The 27,371-nt window shown below is 42.3% G+C and overlaps 2 protein-coding genes and 1 long non-coding RNA gene across 4 annotated transcripts in view; 2 read left to right on the top strand and 1 right to left on the bottom strand.

The window, feature by feature from the left end:
- LOC310879566 (uncharacterized protein) overlaps nt 1–10,891 on the top strand; it is a gene marked incomplete at its 3' end in the record, with an annotated part of 28,044 nt that extends 17,153 nt beyond the window's left edge. Inside the window, exons 6-7 of the mRNA XM_083794341.1 lie at nt 3,982–4,074; nt 10,738–10,891. Coding sequence (XP_083650467.1) covers nt 3,982–4,074; nt 10,738–10,891 — 247 coding nt within the window. The remainder of the gene's footprint in view (nt 1–3,981; nt 4,075–10,737) is intronic.
- LOC310879282 (histone-lysine N-methyltransferase Smyd1-like) overlaps nt 1–27,371 on the top strand; it is a 294,932-nt gene that overhangs the window by 200,299 nt on the left and 67,262 nt on the right. The window lies entirely within an intron of this gene.
- LOC310879296 overlaps nt 1–27,371 on the bottom strand; it is a 229,250-nt gene that overhangs the window by 182,802 nt on the left and 19,077 nt on the right. The window lies entirely within an intron of this gene.

Genomic DNA, 27,371 nt, shown 5'->3' with positions numbered 1-27,371 from the left:
ATTCCATCTTTACTATTGATGGATGTTGAGGGAAACACTTTGGGCTCTATCGTGAGGAAGGTGGGTTGGCGCGAGGCCAAGGTCAATTAAGGCTCTATTGTGAGGAAGGTGGGTTGGCGCGAGGCCAAGGTCAATTAAGGCTCTATTGTGAGGAAGGTGGGTTGGCGCGAGGCCAAGGTCAATTAAGGCTCTATTGTGAGGAAGGTGGGTTGGCGCGAGGCCAAGGTCAATTAAGGCTCTATTGTGAGGAAGGTGGGTTGGCGCGAGGCCAAGGTCAATTAAGGCTCTATTGTGAGGAAGGTGGGTTGGCGCGAGGCCAAGGTCAATTAAGGCTCTATTGTGAGGAAGGTGGGTTGGCGCGAGGCCAAGGTCAATTAAGGCTCTATTGTGAGGAAGGTGGGTTGGCGCGAGGCATGCAGTGGACGGGGAAATATATAAAAGAAAAAACAAATGCATGGTAGGGAAACCAGTCATGGCAAGGACCCCAACATTTACACATTACCCACACACTTGTAAAATGTCAATTTAACTCTGAGAGCCCATTTGGTTCTGTTACCGACCCTTATAAAAGGTCCACCTGGTTTACTTCCTATAATTTAGCTGGAGAGGCAAGAACCACACACACACACACACACACACACACACACACACACACACACACACACACACACACACACACACACACACACACACACACACACACACACACACACACACACACACACACACACACAGTGTGTAGGACAGTATGCGCACAATTACAACAGCATGATAGCTGATAGGGGGAACCGTTTTTTAAATATATTAGCATGCTCTCTAGGATCACATTGCCAAACAGCACTGATCTCGGATCATTGTTAAGCAAAACGGTCACTTATAGTAGCTAAGTACAACACTGTAAGTAATGTAATTATATCCGTTTTTACAGTCCATGACGACCACATCGGTGGAGGCACTCTCCACCATGCAATTACTTTACTGGAGTGTATGAAAAAATGTACCTTTACTTTCTACTCTGCTACATCGCAGACAAAAAATACTGTACTTTTGCACCACTAACATTATTTCACAAGCTTAATAAATAAGCTGCATCACAGTATCGGGCATCGGAGCCTTATCCTGGTTAATTGCCTGTGTCGGTTTTGCTCATGCGTGCTGAGAGGGAAAGTATAAATGCCACTTTTCTGCGTGAAAATGCGCGAAAATGCTCGTGAACGAGGCGCGTGCCTTTTGCGGCGCACGCTTAGGCGCACGGCCGCGCGCACAACCCTACTGGACATTCCACACCTCATACTGTAAATATCTACTGGACATTCCACACCTCATACTGTAAATATCTACTGGACATTCCACACCTCATACTGTAAATATCTACTGAACATTCCACACCTCATACTGTAAATATCTACTGGACATTCCACACCTCATACTGTAAATATCTACTGGACATTCCACACCTCATACTGTAAATATCTACTGAACATTCCACACCTCATACTGTAAATATCTACTGGACATTCCACACCTCATACTGTAAATATCTACTGGACATTCCACACCTCATACTGTAAATATCTACTGAACATTCCACACCTCATACTGTAAATATCTACTGGACATTCCACACCTCATACTGTAAATATCTTCCCGCGGCCATGCCCAACCCACCATGTTGTTGACTGCTCCCCACACCAGGTCACATGTCTCCCAACCCACCATGTTGTTGACTGCTCTCCACACCAGGTCACATGTCTCCCAACCCACCATGTTGTTGACTGCTCTCCACACCAGGTCACATGTCTCCCTAACCCACCATGTTGTTGACTGCTCCCCACACCAGGTCACATGTCTCCTAACCCACCATGTTGTTGACTCCTCCCCACACCAGGTCACATGTCTCCCTAACCCACCATGTTGTTGACTGCTCCCCACACCAGGTCACATGTCTCCCTAACCCACCATGTTGTTGACTGCTCCCCACACCAGGTCACATGTCTCCCCACCATGTTGTTGACTGCTCCCCACACCAGGTCACATGTCTCCCTAACCCACCATGTTGTTGACTGCTCTCCACACCAGGTCACATGTCTCCTAACCCACCATGTTGTTGACTGCTCCCCACACCAGGTCACATGTCTCCCCACCATGTTGTTGACTGCTCTCCACACCAGGTCACATGTCTCCCTAACCCACCATGTTGTTGACTGCTCCCCACACCAGGTCACATGTCTCCTAACCCACCATGTTGTTGACTGCTCCCCACACCAGGTCACATGTCTCCCTAACCCACCATGTTGTTGACTGCTCCCCACACCAGGTCACATGTCTCCTAACCCACCATGTTGTTGACTGCTCCCCACACCAGGTCACATGTCTCCTAACCCACCATGTTGTTGACTGCTCCCCACACCAGGTCACATGTCTCCCTAACCCACCATGTTGTTGACTGCTCTCCACACCAGGTCACATGTATCCCTAACCCACCATGTTGTTGACTGCTCCCCACACCAGGTCACATGTCTCCCTAACCCACCATGTTGTTGACTGCTCCCCACACCAGGTCACATGTCTCCCCAACATAGAGTCCTCTGTATCACTGATAGATAACTATCAGCACAACGTTGGATGTAAAACTCATCAGTTTGTTGATTCTCCTTCTTACAGATGGAACGTTGATTAAAGACAAAAACATCCTGCAGTCCAGTTTGGATCAGTTCCAGAACAGACATGACAACCTGCCCCAACTGACTGACCATTTGGACCAATTAGAGACCAGCCTTAACAACATGACTGACCAGAGAGACCAGTTAGAGACCAGCCTTAACACCATGACTGACCAGAGAGACCAGTTAGAGACCAGCCTTAACACCATGACTGACCAGAGAGACCAGTGGAAGACCAGTTTTGATGAGTTACTGAGCAGACATACCAACCTGACCAAGAGGATTCTTTGTGGTCAGTGAGACGTCACTGTGTTTATACATTCTTATGTTGTTCATCATTTTGTCATTAATCACATTAAAAACAGTGTCTAACATTATATTTTGTTGTTAGAATCACATGGATTTACATTAGGTGGTGATGGGTGTTACTACATCTCTACTGAGATGAAGACCTGGGAGGACAGCAGAGCATTCTGTACAGCCAGACAATCTGACCTGATGACCATAAAGAGCAGAGAGAAGCAGGTGCAGTGTGTGTGTATGTGTGTGTGTGTGTGTGTGTGTGTGTGTGTGTGTGTGTGTGTGTGTGTGTGTGTGTGTGCGTGCGTGCGTGCGTGCTAGATGTGTGCCATCTAGTTGAGACACACATCTAGTATTGTACAGATTGTACTTCAGTAACCAGCTGATTGTCTGTCCAGGACTTTGTTGTCAGACTTGGCGAATACAAGTATGTGTGGATTGGATTGACCGACAGGGACCAAGAAGGAGTGTGGAAGTGGGTGGATGGAACACCACTGACCACAACGTAAGACTTTACCTTCATTATTCTACTGAGGCCCATTCTATAAACGCCTTCTAAATACTGACCTAAGTTTTCTGAAAAACTAATATTTATATAGCAGCATCACATTTTCTTATTTTCTTAATACTGTAGGCCTACATACTGTAAAGAACCCCAAAAGGGGTTCCCGCCCAGAATGGGTTAAAGAAAACATTTTAACTACATTTATTTTCAGCAAACTACATTTCACATTATTTCATCTTCATATTTATCTCTAAAGGGAATCAAAGGCTATAATACAACAGTTACTCTGTATCCGTTGTCTATTTCATTGTCCAGTTAATTTGTACGTAAATATATAATCATTATATATATTTGATCTGAATGTTTGTTTGTTTTTTAATCATGACTTCTAATCATATTACATTATATTATAATGTAATATAATTTGAAGTCATGATGAAAAGAAAACTAAACATTCAGATCAAATCCTTGTTGTGAAGGTATTGTAATGTATTAATGTGTCTACTTCTACAGGTACTGGGGGCCTGGTGAGCCTGATGACTATGGTGAAGGAGAAGACTGTGCTGGGTTTTATGCTGATGGAAGATGGGACGACGCTACATGTGGGTACACATGGTATTGGATTTGTGAAATAGTTTTCTAGAGTTATGCATTAACTAGTAATAGTTATGTGTATGTGCAGCACCTGATTAACCCTTTGTGGTGCCTGGAGCTACGTACCATCCGCCTGTGTGTGTGTGTGGGGGGGGGAGGGGGGGGGGGGGGGGTGGGTTATTTTCTTTTTCTGAGTACACCAAATAGACAATGAGCTTGTAGATCTGCTATTTTGGGAAATGTTCCCCCCAGAATATTCATGCTGGGGTTCAAGAGGATAATTCATATTTCCATTATTCTGATAAAGGAGAGACTATGTAATGTAACATGTAATCAATGCAATGTAATGTAATCAATGAATAACAGCCATCTGTTTAATTTTAACACCACAGACAGATTGATCAATAAAGTGTTTGTGATGAAACTGGGTTTGGTCCAAATCAGTTTGTTAAAACAGTGAATGTTATAAATAAAACGGTACATGAACTCTAATCACTGTAAATTACTGTTACATTTCTAACATGTAGAATTGATCACATCAATGTTGTGTTTGTGACATCAGGGGGTTGATATAAACTGTTGTACCTCATATGATAAAGAGTACACTTTAGTAACTAAATTAATGTACAGGATGTGCAGTTGAACAATAAACATCCCTGAGTTTGGACTTCTTTAAATGTAGGTCAACAGATGAGGAACAACTTCAGATATTTAAATACTAGTCCATATCTAAACAATATCAGTTGCTGTTTAAATATATAATTATATGTAAATGACTTCAAATGAGAAGTTCTGAAAAGGCAGCCGTACAGAATTACACAGTGATGACATCACCAGTGGAGGAAGTTACTTTAATTTGTACATACTGTAATGATGGTAGAATATTGGCCTCTAAATGTAAATTGTAAATATCTAGCATTCAAGTCTGGATGGTAACCGCAAGGTTGCCAGTTCGAACCCTGTGGGCTCCCCCAGAGTTAGTGTCGAAGTGTCCTTGAGCAAGAACCCTCCTGATGTGCTGGTTGGTGCCTTGCATGGTTTTCCACCACCATATGAATGTGTGGGTGAATGTAATGCACAATCTATGTAAAGCTCCTTGGATAAAGGCGTTATATAAATGCACCATTTACCATTTACTCTCTCCTCCATTTAGATTTATCAATGGAAGAAATATGACATTGATGAGCTCCACTTCAACAGCTGAACTATTTTATAATAGGAAATACTCTACAAAAAAACAATACCTCAAAATTGTACAGTGCTTAAGTAAATGTACTGTAATTAAGTACAGTGCTTAAGTAAATGTACGTAGTTACTTTCCACCACTGTCCCAGAGCATTGTGAAATTCTGCATTATTCTGCTGAAACTAGCAGATCTACAAGCTCACAATGTGTCACTTTGCAATGCATTGTGATCTTGTAGATCTGCTATTTTCAAATGATTTGTAGGCCTATGCATTGTGAAATGGGACATTCCGCATAATTCTGCAATCTGCTGAAACTAGCAGATCTACAAGCTCACAATGAGCTTGTAGCATCATGAAGACATCATCTGCCATGCACTGTACAGTTCACCAGCATTGCCTTTTTTCACTTTTGAGATCTAGAAGCTCACACTGAGCTTTTAGATCTTTCAGCATGCAACCACGTGCATAATCAGGCATTACGACACCGCCAAGGCCTGCCAAAATGTATTCTGGATGTTGAATATCTTATGATAGTTAGTTGACTAAAACTAAAACATTTTAGGTGACTAAAATATGACTAAAACAAGTTTTCAACTGGTACAACTACAGTATTGAAAGCATCAAATGCAGCAAAAACTGAAAAATATATAATACAACAGAAAACAATATCAAATCTCTCTCTCTCTCTCTCTCATATCATGTTGGTAAGCATGACAACACCATCCAGGTACTACTATGAAAACATGCCCAAAAGAAACAACTGTATCCTATACATGAGAACTGTAGGGGCGGCGGTGGCTCAGGGGTAGAGTGCCTGGATGGTAACCGTAAGGTTGCCAGTTCGAACCCGGGCTCCCCCAGAGTTACTGTCGAAGTGTCCTTGAGCAAGACACTGAACCCCTAATTGCTCCCGATGTGCTAGTTGGTGCCTTGCATGGTTTCCGCTGCCATCGGTGTATGAATGGGTGAATGTAATGCACAATCTCTGTAAAGCGCCTTGGATAAAGGCGCTATATAAATGCACCATTTACCATTTTAACTTATATCTGCAATAGTGAAACTGTCTAATCCACGAAGCTTGTAGATCGGCTATTTTTCCCCTCCATTTCTATTTCATTGGACAATTAAGCCCCAATGAGACCAAGAGCAGAACAACTAGACATGAATGACAACTCAATATTATGGCCACAGCTAATATAATGTAAACAAATATGCACCACAAATCACACAACGTTCTTCTAAATACACAACCAAGCAATGTCTGTGATTTATGCTTTTTATTTATGGAGACCTAAGACCTACAAGACCTACAAGACCTACAAGCACCAGCAGCCAACCAGCATCTAATTAACCTCATCAAAGACCTACAAGCACCAGCAGCCAAACAGCATCTAATTAACCTCATCAAAGTGCACAGCTGCGCAATAAGTAGCACCAACACGTCATGACGTCAACACACAGCATTGTAACTAAATTAAACAGCATTTATATTTATATTCTAGATGAGCCTTACCTTCTAAGATGAAGTGGCGCTTCCTCCCAGCCTTTTGCTCCTGCATTAATTGTTCTTCAGTTGGTTTTGTTTATTGTCTGTCTGCTCTTTGTATAATCCACAAGTTCATCTCTCGTTGTGTCCGTTTGTAAAATAATCCTTTAAATGTCTCAGATAAGAGTTGACACACTTTGGACTTATAGTTGGAGCATTGAGTTCACCTGCTGTGGTGTGGTGGCTACTAGCCTATAGGCTACTCTCATTTCTGTAGTTTGAACTCTTTTGTTTCCATGTTTAATGAATAAATGTTCATGTGGTTTGCTGTGAGTTGTGTCCATTGTTCAGCAGCTGTAGCTTGTTGATATAAAACACATTGAATGTTTAAGTTGTCAGTATAGGCCTATTTGTGTAAAACGTGCAGTTGAAACAAGGTGTTGTAGTCTAGACTAGAGAGTTGAGTCACTGCCACCAAACTTTACACAACGCCTCATTGTAACCCTTTACTGCCACCTGGTGGAAGAAACACTTCATTGAACCCATGCAGCATCTACAATTCTAGAACCTTATCCAAAAACATGTGAGCTTAGATCTACAAGCTCACAACAACGTTATGTGAGTTTAGATCTACAAGCTCACAACGACGTTATGTGAGCTTAGATCTACAAGCTCACAACCGCATTGTTATGTGAGCTTAGATCTACAAGCTCACAACAACGTTGTTATGTGAGCTTAGATTGGAAATTATTGTAAAAAAGTGGTCAAAGTACAGAGTCGATCACCTCAGTTCCAGTTGTCCGTGTTGGGACCCCAGAAAAAGTGCCTCGAAAATGAGTTTCGTTCCCGCGTCATGGGCACTACTCATTCAATGCATTTATTCATAGATAATACCCTTCTGAACTTCTTCTACTCATAATATCCTGCAGTATTTTGTCACAGGCCAAAAATGTATATAAAAGTATAATGACCAAAAAACGAAAATCTTGTGCTGCTGTTTTTTCTTGTAAAGTGTGTTATATTGATTTTGGCAACACAAAATCTGTCATAAATAGGCCTACATATACCTAACATCTGAAACAAGTACTGGTGCCTTAGTTTACTCATACGTTAATCTAGATCATGAAATGTAGCAAATTTGTTAAAATAAAACCGCTTATTGGCACCCAGCACAATGAAACATACACATAGTAAATTTAGTCAAAAGCTTATGTTTCATACATTCAAAATGTCACAACCTACTGTGTAATGATAGGTAGACAATAAAAGCAGCACACCTTGGCCCAAAATGGCTGGTCTATCAAAATGTTACCACGCCCCCCTAATTTGGAATAATGCAAAAAAGACTAAAAATAAATGCAATAAAGGTCAGAATTATTTCAACATGCAACATTTATTAAAGTACCGCAAACTGTCACAGCATCTGACATTTCAGCAATATAATCCCGGGCCTTACGGATATTTCCATGCCAATCAATATTAAAGGGACCAAATTTGGCCCGGATGTAGCCCAGGGCATGCTCTAATGATTAAGCTAGGGCGCCCGAGCCTGTGACCATCGGGGTCGCCATGGCGGACAAATCCAATATGGCTGCCACCTAAGACAGTTTTGGCTGTAACATTTGAACCTAATGAACTGCAAATGTCTATGGCAGTGAAAGGTCATACGAAGCATTTAAAGTAGCATTTCAATGACTCAATGGCTCTGGTCTCAGGCCCCGCGGTGGATATTTTGACATTCCGTTTGTTTTGTTTTTTGGAATGTTGCCACTACTGCTGGAGCAGCTTATGTATTTCCTGTAGGCGGACTCGACATACAGTAGCTGCAGGGTTTAAACCCTCACCAGGCGCACCTCTTCTACTACAGTGAACGGTAGAGTGACTGATGTTAGTCTGCCTCAAGTTTATGGCTGCTCGAACAGCAATGGCAACATTCAAAAAAACAAAAACAAAAAAACGGAATGTCAAAATATCCACCGTGGGGTCTGAGAACAGAGCCATTGAGTAATGGTTGAGACGAAGCAGTGAAAGGTCATACTAAGCATTTAAAGTAGCATTTCAATGACTCATGGCTCTAGTATCAGGCCCCGCGGTGGATATTTTGACATTCCGTTTGTTTTGTTTTTTGGAATGTTACCACTACTGCTGGAGACAGCCATAAACTAAACAGGTTAATCTCGATGTAAGCTGCGACCATGAGACCCGTTTCTGAATTCGCCCCAGGGTGTCAAGGTGTATGAATGCCTTGTTTAGCATGTAGAATAGATGACATCATCAAACATCAAACCCAATGTCCACCTGGTATGCAAACTGAAGGGGGCCAATGTAGTCACTCACCATCGGTGAGTGACGATTTTATACATGTGGTGGGGAGCTCAGAGTGGAAAGTAGGCTTTCTAATAACACAAGCCGCCTTTGTATTGGTGAGTATAGGTACAACGTATTTATATTTCCACAACAGAGGAGAGGCTGGTCTGCATTTCATGCGAGTGCAGGAAGACAACAGTCCCATAGCTCTAATGAAGGCATTAGACTAGATCTATACTACTGTACTGTACTGTACTGTACTGTACTGTACTGTACTGTACTGTACTGTACTGTACTGTACTGTACTGTACTGTACTGTACTGTACTGTACTGTACTGTACTGTACTGTACTGTACTGTACCATACCATACCACTATACTATACTATACTATACTATACTATACTATACTGTTACGCCAACACCTATGTATGGGCGATTGGGCGTACATACTGTAGGTGGTTCTATCCAATCAACTTGACATCGGACATAAAAATGTACCTGGAGTCAGCAGCAACGCACATGCCCAGTTTAAAGTTGGTCTTTCGATTTTTACGAATTTTGTCTACTAGTGTATATGCACATACAGAGATTTTGTGCATTCATTATTTAATACTCCTATCTGTATCAATAGGAATGTGTATATTAGAGTGTTCTAGATAGATGTAATCATACATCAGAGCATTTTAATGTGTTTAAAATAGACACCACGTTTGTGGTTTTGTTCAAAAGTTCACTGGTTTTCACATAGCCATAGGGTTCCAGACACACCCAATCATAATGACAAACATTCCAATGCGTTTGTAATGGTCCAAAAACATGACAGACACAAAGTCTGCATGTGTAGCTCATCTGTTTTTACAGACAAAACTGTTTTAGTTAGCAGCCATTGAGGTCGCGATGGCGACCCCAAAGGTCGCCAGCTGTACATTAATGTCAGATGCTGTGACACTTTGTGATACTTGAATAAATGTTTCATACCATATGTTGTAATAATTCTGACCTTTATTGCATTCGACTTTAGTCTTGTCCATTTTTTGCATTATTCAATTTAGGGGGGTGTGGTAACAATTTGATAGATTTGTAGCCTTTGTGGGCCGAGGTGCACTGCTTTTCTTTTCTACCTTTCATTACACAGTAGGTTGTGATTTTTTTATGTATGAAATATAAGCTTTTGGCTAAATTTACTATGTGTATGCTTCATGTGCTGTGTGCCAATCACTTAATAATATTAATAATAATACATTTAATTTATAAGGCGCGTTTCAGGGCACTCACAGCAACACAGTTAAAAGCAGAACAAAACACAGCTTGCAGCAGAAGACACAGGTCACACATAAGCCTGCCTAAACAGGTGGGTTTTGAGGTGAGTTTGGAATATGGTGATAGAGTCCATGTTTCTGAGGTCAGGGGGATAGGAGGGAGTTCCAGAGGTGAGGGGCAGAGCGGCTGAAAGCTCTTGACCCCATGGTGGACAGCCGGGCTGGGAGGACTTTCAGTTTGACGGAGGAGGCAGACCGAAGAGACCGGGTGGGAATGTCGACGTGGACAAGGTCAGACAGATAAGGGGGGGGGGGGGGGGGGGGTGAGGTTATGGATGGCCTTGAAAGTATGGAGAAGGATCTTACAGTCAATGCGGGATTTGATGGGAAGCCAGTGGAGTTGGTGTAAAACAGGGGTGATGTGACTGATGACAGGGGTTCTGGTGACGATACGGGCTGCAGCGTTCTGGACCAGTTGGAGTTCATGGAGGAGTTTGTGGGGGAGACCAAAAAGAAGGGAATTACAGTAGTCCAGGCGGGAGGTGACGAGAGCATGAAGCAGGATTGCGGCACTGTGGGGAGTGAGTGAGGGGCATGGGCGGAGCTTGGGGGGGTTCAGGGGTTGCATTGCACCCCCTGGTGGCCGGGGGTGAAATTGCTTGCTTAAAAAAAAAAAAAACAAGATTATTTTTATTTTAATAAAATTATAATAATTGTGAGAAACAAATCTGAATTCTATTATGTTTTGTTTTACAATACATTTATTTTATAGTAGTCATCATGTCACATTATTTTATCGCCCCAGCACTGCTGGGGCAGCAGAGCAGTCACAACCACCGTGTCCGGGCAGTTTGGACACAACAAACCCGCCGCGTGGATGGTGATCTTGGGGAAAAACACGGCTGTCTTACAGCAATTCCCCACAACGTTAATAGGAAAAAACAAACGTTAATTTTCCACCTTCTAGGCTATATACGAGAAGCATGCGTGGATGGAATATTCCATTTTAAAGGATGCAGTGTTTTGTTTTGCCTGCCGACACTTCCAGAATGACAGCAACATGGACTAATTAGTAATTTCGTAATACCGGCGTGAGTGCCTGGAGTAGACTGGGCTCGAAACTGGACAAACATGCGATATCCGATTCCCATAAGAGTTGCATGATCACTTTAAAAAGAGTGCATCTTCACTCTTCAGGCTCTATTGCAGCTAAACTTTCAGAAAGTCACAAAGCTACTGTAGAGAAGAACAGGTTGTATCTGTCCAAAGTTGTTGATATTATTAGGCTATTGTCTAAACTTGGATTGCCTTTCCGTGGACACAGGGAGGGGATAGATTCAGAAACACGGGGCAATTTTCTTGAGATTCTTCTCTAAATATGATACTGGATTTGAAAGCATGCAGTCAAATCATTTTAATTCAACATCCCCAAATTTCCAGAACGAAATAATTGATATCTGTGCAAACTTGGTTTATGCAGATATTGCAGAATCCCTACAGGGGGTCATGCCTATTATGTTCCTAAGCCCTATGTTCCCTCAGTATGAACATAGGCCTAGTATGTTCTCCCATTTAAAAACAGACCCTATGTTCCCTCAGTATGAACATAGGCCTAGTATGTTCTCCCATTTAAAAACAGACCCTATGTTCCCTCAATCCGATAAGTGCAAGTGTAATAAATGTAATAGTGTAATAAGTATATTAGTGTAATAGTGTAATAAGTATAATAGTGTAATAGTGTAATAAGAGTAATACAGACAGCATTCTTTCCCAATGAAATTGCCATTAGATGGTACTATTTCCCCCCAAAACAGCTCATCTCGTCTTTTTTTCTCATCTTTTTCTCGTCTCGTCCTTTTTTCTCGTCTCACCACGCATCAAGGAAGCAGGCATGACAGCAATTAATCTTAATCTCTTTTATTGGGTGCACGGTCTGGGAAGAACCTGTTAAACAAGACAATACCAGCACTCACGGAACTGTCCTTAAAGGAACTTTATTGTTTCGATTTCCCAGAGTATAATTTTTCAGTTCCTTGTTCCTTGTATATATATTTTGCGCTGAGTCAGACTTGTTGTTCACAGCGCACACCTGACAAAAGATATGAAATATTCAGACTGTACATGACATGACCAAGACATCTCCCTTCAGGATTTGTGGGGTACCAGAGCTAAAGGAAACCCATATTACTAAAGTATGGCTTTCCCGGTGTATTGTGCAGGAGGCCATCCAGCTGGCTTATGCCAGTACAGGGTTTCAGCCTCCTGAAGGCCTTAGGACCCAGGGTGCTGCCATACCCTGCGTAGAGCAGGGTATGCTCTGCTGTGGGCCTCTGCTGGTAGAATCTAAAGCAGCAGCATAAAATATTTGCGAGGAAAACAAAATAGGTCAAAATGGGCATATTGTTTTACAGCCCAATAAATCGTCTTCCATTGGCCTTCATTGAGTTGATTGATTGACAGCTGACATGACAAGCCTCTGTTACGGGTCTCAGGGCTGCTGAGTACCTCATTAATAAAACTGAACCTGAATAAACAGGGATAAAGACGGAGCAATGAGTGTTGCTTTTCTTTCCAGAATGTAACTGAGGGGAACCGGAAGCTGCACTCCTTATATTGGGACCCCAGAGAACAAACGTTCCGTCCTCACTGCATGTTACACTTTGCTAGTGCAATTAATTCACAGTATTAATTGTAAACCTTCATAAAACGAAATTATTAAATAATTAAACAGACTCTTAAAACACATCAAGTTGGGTCACACTCTCCTGGTGCTGCAACACCTTCGTTGATTTACTCAACATTGGGGCTAATATGTCAGCCCCAGATAGTTCAATCACATTGGAAGTGGCTCGGAAGGCATCCTTTGGTTAGACATAAGGTTGGTGTGGGGTGCGTTAAGACGACCGGATTAAGGTTGGTGAGGGGTGCGTTAAGGGTTAGGTTAGGTTTAGGTGTGCTGTCCCGTGGGAGGTTAGGTTAGGGTGAGGGTTTGAGATAACATCGGTAGACAACTTGACAGCGTGTGCGTGCGTTTGTCTTGATTTGTGAGTTCTCTTGGCACAGTACCATGGGTGTGTACGCATAACAAAACCATGCTGCTTCTATGCAACGATTGGTATGTGGTAATGTGGTTGACAGACATGCACTGTAGGAGGAGAAGATTAGTTCAGATATGTACCAGTGCCACTGTCTGCTATTTTGTTTAAAGCGGCATTACACCTCAAGCAGACTGTAATTATGAAACGTTTTAATTAATTGTCTGGTTTGGGTGTTATTTTGTTCATAACGTGCATGCTATTCTTGTGTGATCCTCAACACAGGATTTGATATATCCAGACTAACATTATTAGTATTGCCTTCACCACCAATAACCCTGATAGTACAGCAGCTATCTGCACCCGGGGGCATCACTATGCCAGCTTGTGCATGTGATCGACATTTGCATTAATGTTTTATTTTTGCCACGGACATGCAAAACAAATTACCAGAACACAAATGTATAGCCTACAGTACTAATAGACTCTTGACGTGTCATATATTGTCTACTCTATTCCACTGTGCTACACATTTTAAAATAAGTCACTTATCAAAACTTATTTTTGGGGAAAAGCTACAACACATTACGGCATGTTGTGACCTTGTAGATCAGCAATTGTCCTTTCTTCTTAGCCTATAATGACATGCCCAAAATCAGGATGTCAGGGTTAAAGTAGTTAGATATATAGTTACCCAACTAACTTACCCAGCAAGACTGGGAAGTTATCCACTGTATACTGGCAGGTGGCCGTCCTGAGACAGGCATTATATGTGGCATAATGCATGGTCCAAGTATATTCCATGTTTGGGATTTCAATAAATGGGTCTTATACAGTAAGTACAGTTGCAGTCCGAGAAAGGGACCCTTAGCTGCAAAGGTGAATGGTGAATTATTGCAGATGGCCTTTCAGAGGACAGTGTTACTTGGGGACATGAGGAGACAGGAAGTTCTACAGGCTAAACTAGTTTTGTTTGTCAACGTAGCTTAAATAGTTGGTGTCAGTTCATTAAGGTGTGTACTCTAGGTTGATGAGACAACTATGCAATGGAAACATACCTGAGATTCAAAACAGATAATTAAGTACATGATGAGTGATTCATGAAGGCATGTCAGGATTTAAAAGGAATGTTTCACTGTTCACTGTTTCACTGTGTTGTTGTGGAGCATTTGCTATAACAAAGTACAGTAGATAGACTAGACCCCATGCAGTAGTGTCATTGCTGTAACTTGGTATCTGTAATGTGTTCTGTTGCTGCAGGGTGAACTACTGTATGGGTAGCATTATAGTATAATTGATGCCTTACAGGGGGCATATAGGGCTGAGGGAACGGGCTGAGGGAACATGGGTACGGTCCCCATTACAGGATACTGGTTTCTTCAGTATTATGGCAGACGAGGCCAGGTCCTCTAAAACGGAACAATTGTCAATTTGTTTAAGATACGTTGAGCAGCTTGAAATCAAGGAGCGTTTTCTGTGTTTTATTGATTGCTCAGCATCTCGTGGTGCAGCTGCTATAGTGGACGCTATAAACACAGGACTGGAGATGGGTGGTTTAAAAAACATCCCAATTGTTGCTCAGAGTTATGACGGTGCCTCCGTAATGTCGGGTCACGTTTCAGGCGTGCAGCAAAAAAAATGAAACCCTGTGCACACACACACACACACACACACACACACACACACACACACACACAGCACTACGGGGTTTAATTAGTACAGCAGGTAGTAGTGTGCTGCTGTACTACCTAAATAACACATTTTTTTTAGGGGTTAGGGCATTGTATCGCTGGTCGCTCGCCAAGCTGTCGCACCCCCTGGCGTCTAGTTCAAGCTCCGCCTATGGTGAGGGGCGGAGGCGGTTGATGTTTCTGAGGTGGAAGTAGGCGGACCGGATGGTGCTGTTGATGTGGGGGTGGAATGAGAGTATGCTATCGAGGACGACACCCAGACTCTTAACCTGAGGGGAGGGGGAAACTGAGGTGTTGTCTATGGTGAACGTAAGTTGATGATCTAGATTCACATATGAGTAAACTATGGCACCAGTACTTGTTTCAGATGTTAGGTATATGTATTTATGACATTTGAGAAAGATTTTGTGATGCCAAAATCAATATAACACATTTTACAAGCAAAAACAGCAGCACAAGATTTTCGTTTTCTAGGTTTACTACTACTAATATACTTTTATATACATTTCTGGCCTGTGACAAAATACTGCAGGATAGTAGAGTAGAACTTTCAACCCAAAGTCCAGAAGGGTATTATCTATGAAATAATGCATTGAATGTGCATATTGCCGATGACGCGGGAACGAAACTGAACGAAAAGGGACCTCACAATATGGCCTAATAGCCTTACTCTGGGACCAGAGCTACATCCCTATACCTGCTTTCTCTGCACCATTTAAGGCCGTTTCCTAATGTTAAAATGTAAAAGACCAATATTACAGTGGCAGGCCGTGCCGAAATGAACTAGCTCCCCCCCAACAACCTGTCATATGTTCTTATACAACATTTAACCACGCAGAAATTGGTGGAACTGAATATCATATCAGGCTCTGTAATATCCCAGCCATGCTGCACCGGTGGGGACTAAACACACGTGCGTGCGCACGCACGCACGCACGCTGCGCGCACGCACACACGCGCGCACACACACACACACACACACACACACACACACACACACACACACACACACACACACACACACACACACACACACACACACACACACACACACACACACACACACACACACACACACACACACACACTCAAGTGGCTCCGCAGCACACAGCCACATGAGACTCGGCCACACACACACACTGTGCTGGTTGGTGCCTTGCATGGTTTTCCACCACCATATGAATGTGTGGGTGAATGTAATGCACAATCTATGTAAAGCTCCTTGGATAAAGGCGTTATATAAATGCACCATTTACCATTTACTCTCTCCTCCATTTAGATTTATCAATGGAAGAAATATGACATTGATGAGCTCCACTTCAACAGCTGAACTATTTTATAATAGGAAATACTCGACAAAAAACAATACCTCAAAATTGTAATTAGTACAGTGCTTAAGTAAATGTACTATACTGTACTGTACTGTACAGTACTTAAGTAAATGTACTGTAATTAAGTACAGTGCTTAAGTAAATGTACTGTAATTAAGTACAGTGCTTAAGTAAATGTACGTAGTTACTTTCCACCACTGTCCCAGAGCATTGTGAAATTCTGCATTATTCTGCTGAAACTAGCAGATCTACAAGCTCACAATGTGTCACTTTGCAATGCATTGTGATCTTGTAGATCTGCTATTTTCAAATGATTTGTATGCATTGTGAAATGGGACATTCCGCATAATTCTGCAATCTGCTGAAACTAGCAGATCTACAAGCTCACAATGAGCTTGTAGCATCATGAAGACATCTGCCATGCACTGTACAGTTCACCAGAATTGCCTTTTTTTCACTTTTGAGATCTAGAAGCTCACACTGAGCTTTTAGATCTTTCAGCATGCAACCAAGTGCATAATCAGGCATTACGACACCACCAAGGCCTGCCAAAATATATTTTGGATGTCGAATATCTTATGATAGTTAGTTGACTAAAACTAAAACATTTTAGGTGACTAAAATATGACTAAAACAAGTTTTATTCAAAAGGCTCTATGAGTAAAACGAAATAAATAAAAACAATCTGTGACAATCAATACTGGTACAACTACAGTATTGAAAGCATCAAATGCAGCAAAAACAGAAAACAATATAATACAACCGAAAACAATATCAAACCTCTCTCTCTCTCTCTCTCTCTGTAACCATGACAACACCATCCAGGTACTACTATGAAAACATGCCCAAAAGAAACAACTGTATCCTACATGAGAACTTATATCTGCAATAGTGAAACTGTTTAATCCACGAAGCTTGTAGATCGTCTATTTTTCCCCTCCATTTCTATTTCATTGGACAATTAAGCCCCAATGAGACCAAGAGCACCGACAGTGGCTAGCTGCCCGTCCCTACGTTCCTGCCTCTGATCTGCTCTGTCGCAGCTAGCCAGTTCCGCTATGAAAATGTGTCTTTGAATACATATTCTTTCAGAGCGAACGTTTTTAACTCAAATCTTTGCTTCTGGGAGGTCACTGGAACAACATATTTTCAGATGGGGGTCGGCAGCCGATTACATATAATTTCTGGTGTCCTTGACATGAAATGTGGAGCTCATATGGAGTATATACATATATGCATATATATATATATATATATATATATATATATACATACACGGTATATATACGGTAGTGTTGTAGTCGAGACCACCTTAAGCGAGACCAAGACAAGACCAAGACCTAGGACGGTCGAGACCAAGACCGAGACCAAGACCGATGCGAGCCTAGGGGGCCGAGACCAAGACCAAGACCAAGACCTGGAGGGGTCGAGACCGAGACCAAGACCAAGACCGCTGCTAGCCTAGGGGGCCGAGACCAAGACCAAGACCAAGACCTGGAGGGGTCGAGACCGAGACCAAGACCAAGACCGCTGCTAGCCTAGGGGGCCGAGACCGAGACCAAGACCAAGACCAAGACCTGGAGGGTCGAGACCGAGACCAAGACCAAGACCTAGGAGGGTCGAGACCGAGACCAAGACCATTTTTCCCTCTTATTTGATAGGTAGTATTATTAGGTAGGCCTACAGATAACAATCTTGATCTGAAAACTGCAAATAGATTTTACTTTGGAACAGCTCAAAATTAGGTATACATGATTCATTCAAATATTTATTTTAAATATCAAGCATAATAATCACTGTCACTCAGATTGACAGTTTCCGACCAAAACCTTTCAGATTAATGGCTATGGGCTATGGCTCACCTTCAAATTAAAACAATAGTTTATTAGTTGGTTTTGGTTGCTGCTGTTTGAGCCTTGTAGTAAATAAATCGGTAGTGAACCAACAATGAGGCATGCATGCACGTTATACAACAAAGGATTTGCACATGATCGTTTTTATTATATAGCCTGACAGGCTGACATGATCACATAAGGTGGACGATGGATGGATTTTACTTTCTTTAGGTATAGATGTAACGTCAGACCGGTGGTGGTTCTTTATTCTTCTCATGATGAAACTAACCCGAGGCGATCTTCATATGTCGCGGTCGCGCTGCTGTGCAACGCGTTGTGAGTTGTAGATTGGCTAGTAGTTCTTTTTGGTGAACGAAACTGATCCGGTCACTTCCGTGAACGATCCGTTCTTCGTCCGTTCGCAATGACGGGGATTCGCCCGGCGCTGCATGAACTCTCCGCCTCCCAGCCGACACTTTATTTATTTATGCCCATTGCCTGAGGCTGATATAATTTCATGATATAATGAATCAAATCAATCATAATTAATAACATCAACATGTGCTCTTCTTTGGACCTATATGAACGTCATGCAGCGCTGTCTTTAATTAATGTGAATGCCTGAATGGGCTCCTCTCACTCTCTGTCCTTGCGATCGGGTTCGGGTTGATATAATAGAACGTTTTGCATCTCGTCTCGAGTGGTCTCGGTGGGAGAAGAGACCTGAGACAATTGGTCCGAGAACGAGACAAGACCGAGACAAATGAGGAGCGAGAACGAGACGAGACGACAAGACAAAACAAGGCGAGAAACGCGAGAACGAGACAAGACCGAGACAAATGAGGAGCGAGAACGAGACGAGACGACAAGACAAAAAAAGGCGAGAAGCGCGAGAACGAGACAAGAGCGAGACAAATGAGGAGCGAGAACGAGACGAGACCACAAGACAAAAAAGGCGAGAAGCGCCGAGAACGAGACAAGACCGAGACCACGAAAATTTGGTCTCGAGACCGGTCTCGAGACGAGACCATGTCTCGAGAACTACAACACTAATATACGGTATATATATATATATATATATATATATATATATATATATATATATATATATATATATACGAGACACAGAGACTTACTTTGGTAAAATCTGCAACTGGTTCTCCCTCAGCTCCAGGATCTGTAGTTTAGTCAGCCTGCACAGGGAGAGAGAGGACACACAGTGGGACTACATTAACCAGCCTGCACAGAGAGAGAGAGAGGACACACAGTGGGACTACATTAACCAGCTAAGACTGTGTACTCACTTAGATATAGGGTTGACGCTGGCCTCTACCACAGCTAAGACTGTGTACTCACTTAGATATAGGGTTGACGCTGGCCTCTAATACAGCTAAGACTGTGTACTCACTTAGATATAGGGTTGACGCTGGCCTCGACCACAGCTAAGACTGTGTACTCACTTAGATATAGGGTTGACGCTGGCCTCTACCACAGCTAAGACTGTGTACTCACTTAGATATAGGGTTGACGCTGGCCTCTAATACAGCTAAGACTGTGTACTCACTTAGATATAGGGTTGACGCTGGCCTCGACCACAGCTAAGACTGTGTACTCACTTAGATATAGGGTTGACGCTGGCCTCGACCACAGCTAAGACTGTGTACTCACTTAGATATAGGGTTGACGCTGGCCTCGACCACAGCTAAGACTTTGCAGTTCTTGATGTTTTCGGGGAACTCCTGGATACCTGGTTGTTGAAAAACACACAGGGGGAAAAAAGACACATGGGTTCAGTTATTTTATGATCGTTAAGCGGCTCCCTTTTCAACTGGACAATGACAGGTCTGTGACTCCGAGACGTTCCCTGGTTCCATCGAGCAGATCTACAAGCTCACAACACCGTAGATCTACAAGCTCACAACACCGTAGATCTACAAGCTCACAACACCGTAGATCTACAAGCTCACAACACCGTAGATCTACAAGCTCACAACACCGTAGATCTACAAGCTCACAACACCGTAGATCTACAATCTCACAACACTGTAGATCTACAAGCTCACAACACCGTAGATCTACAAGCTCACAACACTGTAGATCTACAAGCTCACAATGGCTCACTAGTATAAATCAGGCATTATGACGCCAGCGAGGCCTTCCAACATCCATGTTAGTCGACAAAATCAACTGTAGATGGGTCGTGCGTGCGTGTGTGTGTGTGTGTGTGTGTGCGCGTGCGTGTGTGTGTGTGTGTGCGTGTGAAGTTGATGTGAAGTCATTCTAAGAGATTAAACACAGGTCACCAGAGAGACAAACAGGTACAGTATGTACAGTATGTTTCCATATTCAGTGAGTGATTCAGAACAAGTCAAACAGGAAGGCTGTGTGTGTGTGTGTGTGCGCGTGCATGCGTGTGTGTGTGTGTGTGTGTGTGTATGTGTGTGTGTGTGTGTATATGACGTGAGTTGAACGTGAACGAAAAGCTGAAAGCACGGAGATGAGAGCCAGGTTTCCTCGATACGCCACACCAGCTCCCCCCCCCCCCCCCTCCCCCCCACGCCAGCCCCCCCCCCCCACGCCAGCCCTCCCCCCCTCGCCACGCTAAAGCACGACATGATGCTGAACACCAACATGGGTTCCCGCCCCAAAATGGGTTAAGGCAGGGGTGGGGGGGAGGGGGGGGAGGGGGGGGAGAGAGAGAATAGAAAGAATGCCAGGGAACTCATTACAGTGTGTGTGTGCAGTGTTGGGGAGTATAAAGCTACATGTAGCTGAGCCACGTAGCTGAGCTACATTTTGCTGTAGCTTGTGGTATTTTAGCTACATTCATATTTGTGTACCTCGTCAAGTAGCTCAGCTACTTTTTGGGTCATTTTGCGTAGCTTAGCTACTCAAGTTACAAGCTACAATTTTGGGCAATAACATGAAATAAATATATTAATTTTGACCATTGGTTGCTGTGTTAATTATTGTACTAGAACCCCCTTTGAAAAATCAAGGACTGTTCCTTTTTCTGATTGCTTTGAGGGCTGCATGTCACTGCAGCACTTGACAAGCCAACAGCTGCCTCTAATAATTGGCCTCTGATTGGACCTGGTATCACAAATATAGGCCCAACTTTCTTTTACAGTTAAGTTACAGTTTAGGTAACTTGTGTTAAGTTAAGATTTATCATTTATGTATAGGTGTGGGCGTGTGGCTATCAAGAGACCATTATTATTTTTACAGTTAAGATGTGTTAACATTGACGATCAAATGCCATGTATAACAAACAGCTCCTCTTTTATTTGTGTAAGTCTCTGTAAGTCTTTTTTTTTTTTTTTTTAATAAAACTCAGTTGAGAGGCATATTTCAGCTGGCATCGTGGCATGTGACTTTTTTGTAGGATATTATCTGTTGTTTCATATACACGCATGTACATTCTCAATTTAACGCTGAAAAATAAAAAGTAGCTGAGCTACTTTGAGCTACTTTTTCCATGTAACTGTAGCTTTACAAGCTACATCTCTCCAGGGGTAGCTATGTAGCTTGATCAAGCTACTGCCATGCTGAGCTACTTGTAGCTTTACAAGCTACGCTTTCAAAGTAACTTGCCCAACACTGTGTGTGTGTGTGTGTGTGTGTGTGTGTGTGTGTGCGTGTGTGTGTGTGTGTGTGTGTGTGGGTGGAGCATCCATGTCTTAGAAAGGTAAATTACAAGTGGTGCTACACCCCCGCTCTCCTCCCGCAGATATAAATATATTAATACACCTGTCAGGTGTAAAGGAGCAACTTGGACTCCTCATGCATGAAGGAAGCATGAGTTCAAGTCTGTTGCTCTCCCCATGTTGGCGGAGGGTGTGTAGAGCCCAGATGTCAGTTGTGTAATAATGTGATCCTGGACTGGAGGCAGTGTCAATTGTATCCCTCTCCCCCTCAGTCTCTCTCTCTCTCTCCCCTCCCTCTCCCCTCCCTCTCCCCCTCAGTCTCTCTCTCTCCTCTCCCCTCCCTCTCCCCCTCAGTCTCTCTCCCCTCGCTCTCCCCCTCAGTCTCCCTCTCCCCCTCAGTCTCTCTCTCTCCTCTCCCACTCCCCCTCTCCCCTCCCTCTCCCCCTCAGTCTCTCTCTCTCTCTCTCTCCCCTCGCTCTCTCCCTCAGTCTCTCTCCCCTCGCTCTCCCCCTCAGTCTCTCTCTCTCCCTCAGTCTCTCTCTCTCTCTCTCTCCTCGCTCTCTCCCTCAGTCTCTCTCCCCTCGCTCTCCCCCTCAGTCTCTCTCTCTCCCTCAGTCTCTCTCTCTCTCTCCCCTCGCTCTCTCCCTCAGTCTCTCCCCCCTCCCTCTCCCCCTCAGTCTCTCTCTCTCTCTCTCCTCTCCCTCTCTCTCTGTCGTGACACACACACACGATACTGACCGGTGGGTTGAAACAGTACCGACCCATCTACTGGTCGGTTTGATTTCAGTTTTAGTCATTGGTCTGAGTAAATGTACTTAGTTTTAGTCATTGGTCTGAGTAAATGTACTTAGTTTTAGTCATTGGTCTGAGTAAATGTACTTGGCCACTGTCCCCCGGTGTGAAACGAGGTGATTTTGGGTGAGAGTGAGTGTGTAGCTCAGCCTTTCCTCAAGAAGAGGAAGCACTTCTCAATAACTTCAATAAAACAGAGAGAAGGTCACCCGTTATCTTTAATGTCAAGGAGGGACAAGGACCTCGTCTACCAATCTCCTTTCATCTACAATTTACACTTTAGGCATTTATCAGACGCTCTTAATCCAGAGCGACTTACATTAAGCAAGAACAAAAAAAGGAATACATCACATCAAAAGCATTTATCATGAAACATGCGTAAGCTAAGAAAGTAACAGTGGAATATCTATATAATGAAACTATACATATAAACTATACATATATACTACTATGCTATATGTACTATGACATAGTTATGAGCTTGTAGATCTGCTATTTTTCAATAGCTAAAGCATAACATGATGCTAACACCAAAAGGGGTTCCCGCCCAGAATGGTTTAACTGTCGTTTCCGTTTCCTTGAGTTTGTGATTACGACTAAGTCTAAAAAGGCAAATGGAAGGTTTCAAAACGTTCAAAATGTCCAATACAAGAAACAGACAATGAAATCGTTAATCCCAATTATCTGTGTGTTTAACTCATTGTCAGCTTAACCCATTTAATGTAGACCTGAGGACGATTCTTACAAATGTATTTTGAATTGTAAACGTTTTATGAAAAACCTGTGTTTCTATGTCAGTCTTTTTTCATGTCAAGGACCCCCAGAAATTATATGTAATTGGCCACCGACCCCCCATCTGAAAATATGTTGTTCCAGTGACCTCCCAGAAGCAAAGATTTGAGTTAAAAACGTTCACTCTGAAAGAATATGTATTCAAAGACACATTTTCACGATTTTTGAAAAAATAGCAGATCTACAAGCTCATAGCGCGCCACCGAGTGGCGCGCTATGAGCTTGTAGATCTGCTATTTTTCATGCAAGGGGGCGGGACTGTCTCTGGGTCATGAAAGGGGGCGGGACTGTCCCGTGGTCATGAAAGGGGGCGGGACTGTCACGCTCTATTTGAAAAAGGTTTTTCAAAATAGTAAAAAACAAATACATTTAGGGATAAATAAGTGTAAAGATATACTTATATATATATATATATATATATATATATATATATATATATATATATATATATAATATATATATATATAGATATAGCCGTGAGCCTAAAATAGTGTAAAGACTAATGTTTGTGATTAGTCGACTAGACAAAAAACTTTCAGACGACCAAACTAAACAAAATGCTGTATTATTCACAACACTGTACAACAATGAAGAAACCAGCGGCACCGGATTCCTGTACTGTAGCCTACTGTGTGTGTGTGTGTGTGTGTGTGTGAGACATGTGTGTGTGTGTGTGTGTGTGTGTGTGTGTGCGTGTGCATGTGTGTGCAGAGCCGAAGTGTTTTCATAATCCTCATGGGGGCCGCCCGCAGCCCCGCCTCCCCGCATATTTAACTCATGATGCTGTTCATTGCCATTTATGCATGACGAGCAGTGAGCAGACATTACATTGAGTATTGAGTATTACATCATACTGTCTCTGTCTCTCCACCCACGCCTATTTATAGGGAGAGAGAGAGAGAGAGAGAGAGAGAGACAGAGAGAGAGAAAGAGAGAGAGAGGGTATCGAGCACCATCGCACAGGTAAGAAACTCAACAATAGGAGAAAATTGATTATTATTATTATTATTATACTAATGTATAATATTTGAAACAAGATTAAACGATCTTAATAAGTTCAATTTGAAACACATGGAAACACAATGCAATAAGTAAGGGATAATATCTGGCTATAGGCGGTCGTTGTCAGGAGATAATTCACAGACAGGGAGTTTAAACTCCCTGAAGGTGAATTATATCCACCACCTATAGCCAGATATTATCCCTCTTATTACATTATTATTATATTATTATTATTATTATTATTATTATTATTATTATTACATGGCTACCTTATAACGGTCAGATATCTCTATCACTGCTACGAATTATTTAAATCACGGGTGTGAATGATCTCCTCTTAGGACACAACTGATAAAGTGGAATGCAATGAAGATAGCCTAAATAAGCAGCAGAAAACACAGTCAGAAGCAAAGCTCACGTCAACCTTTTATCTAGTCAATTCGCGCTGGAGCACGTGTAGACAATATGGAGGTTATGCTATATGCATGAATATTCATGGCTCTCATAACTTTAAATGTGTCAAAAGGAACTTAGTCTGCTATAAAGTACTTTAAATATACTGTATTCGAATCATAGAATTATACAGTTTGGACACTTGGGCCCTCATTTATCAACCGTGCGAATGCCAAAATATGGGTGCACGCCGAAACATTTACCATTTCCGCCAAAGCTTGAAATTGAACTTGTGCCAGGACAAAAATGACGTCTGGTCGTACACTTTGTCCTCGGCTGTTTTTCTGTCGTACACAAGCGGAGCAGCAATGTCTGAACTGCTGACACGCTGTCACAGGCATCTAAACATGTTTTTACTCCTAAAATGTTAATATAAAACTGTAAAAAAACTGTAAAAAAAAAAGAAAAAAAAAAGATTTTTCCAACTTTACAAGTAATTAAAATCGTGCAATTAAAAACAATATAACATGTTTACAATGTATTAGTTTGTGCTTAATCAAACAGTGCTTTACTGGCCTTGTTATGCGAGCGCACTTGTGAGATGATTTGGGAGCGCATGTGAACCGAGTGGTGCAACTCCTCTCTCCCCCCCCCCCCCCCCCCTCTCTCTAGCCTGGGCACCATTTAATTTCGGTATATGATCCGAGATGGAGCGGATGATATCGTTACGTCATGTTGTAGTATTGTTTTGTAGTCGCCAGACAGGAACAACAGGCGGCGATGAAAATGTGTCTTTGAATACATATTCTTTCAGAGCGAACGTTTTTAACTCAAATCTTTGCTTCTGCATGGGAGGTCACTGGAACAACATATTTTCAGATGGGGGGTCGGCAACCAATTACATATAATTTCTGGTGTCCTTGACATGAAATGTGGAGCTTGTAGGTCTGCTATTTTTGAAAAATCGAAGAACGACTGACATAGAAAACATAGCTTTTTCAGAAAACTGTCAGGATGTAGAAGGCATTTCTAGAATCTGATCTCAGGTCAGAATGGGTTAAAGTGCAACGCAGGGAGAAAGGTACATGAAAAGAGTGTTTGAATGTACATGTTGTTATGGTTTAACCTCTAAATAAGTGATGCTGTTTGTACAATCAGAATAATATTTATTTTACACAGCATATTGATCTGAACATGAAATGTGTAACATAGTCCACAGAATGTGGCTTTACGGTCAAATCAACAGCTACGCCCAGGAGGGCAAGGCCTGGAGGGAGAGAATCATTAGTATTGGCATGCTTTAAAATAGGAGACCAGATCATTTCATAGCCTGCAGGTATTTAACCCATTTAGGCCTGATTTAAAAAAAAATGTTTTCTGAATCATGTTTCTGTATCAGTGGTGCTCCACATTTCATGTCAAGGACCCCCAGAAATTATATGTACTTGGCTGCGGACCCCCCCATCTGAAAATATGTTGTTCCAGTGACCTCCCAGAAGCAAAGATTTGAGTTAAAAACGTTCACTCTGAAAGAATATGTATTCAAAGACACATTTTCACGATTTTTGAAAAAATAGCAGATCTACAAGCTCATAGCGCGCCACCGAGTGGCGCGCTATGAGCTTGTAGATCTGCTATTTTTCATGCAAGGGGACGGGACTGTCTCTGGGTCATGAAAGGGGGCGGGACTGTCCCGTGGTCATGAAAGGGGGCGGGACTGTCACGCTCTATTTGAAAAAGGTTTTTCAAAATAGTAAAAAACAAATACATTTAGGGATAAATAAGTGTAAAGATATACTTATATATATATATATATATATATATATAATATATATATATATAGATATAGCCGTGAGCCTAAAATAGTGTAAAGACTAATGTTTGTGATTAGTCGACTAGACAAAAAACTTTCAGACGACCAAACTAAACAAAATGCTGTATTATTCACAACACTGTACAACAATGAAGAAACCAGCGGCACCGGATTCCTGTACTGTAGCCTACTGTGTGTGTGTGTGTGTGTGTGTGTGTGAGACATGTGTGTGTGTGTGTGTGTGTGTGTGTGTGAGACATGTGTGTGTGTGTGTGTGTGTGTGTGCGTGTGCATGTGTGTGCAGAGCCGAAGTGTTTTCATAATCCTCATGGGGGCCGCCCGCAGCCCCGCCTCCCCGCATATTTAACTCATGATGCTGTTCATTGCCATTTATGCATGACGAGCAGTGAGCAGACATTACATTGAGTATTGAGTATTACATCATACTGTCTCTGTCTCTCCACCCACGCCTATTTATAGGGAGAGAGAGAGAGAGAGAGAGAGAGAGAGAGGGTATCGAGCACCATCGCACAGGTAAGAAACTCAACAATAGGAAAAAATTGATTATTATTATTATTATTATACTAATGTATAATATTTGAAACAAGATTAAACGATCTTAATAAGTTCAATTTGAAACACATGGAAACACAATGCAATAAGGGATAATATCTGGCTATAGGCGGTCGTTGTCAGGAGATAATTCACAGACAGGGAGTTTAAACTCCCTGAAGGTGA

Source organism: Protomyctophum parallelum, assembly GCF_964188405.1.
Source record: "Protomyctophum parallelum genome assembly, chromosome: 21".
Taxonomy (NCBI): domain Eukaryota; kingdom Metazoa; phylum Chordata; class Actinopteri; order Myctophiformes; family Myctophidae; genus Protomyctophum; species Protomyctophum parallelum.
Note: the sequence above shows the minus strand (reverse complement) of the source record. Positions and strands in the feature narration are given on the sequence as shown.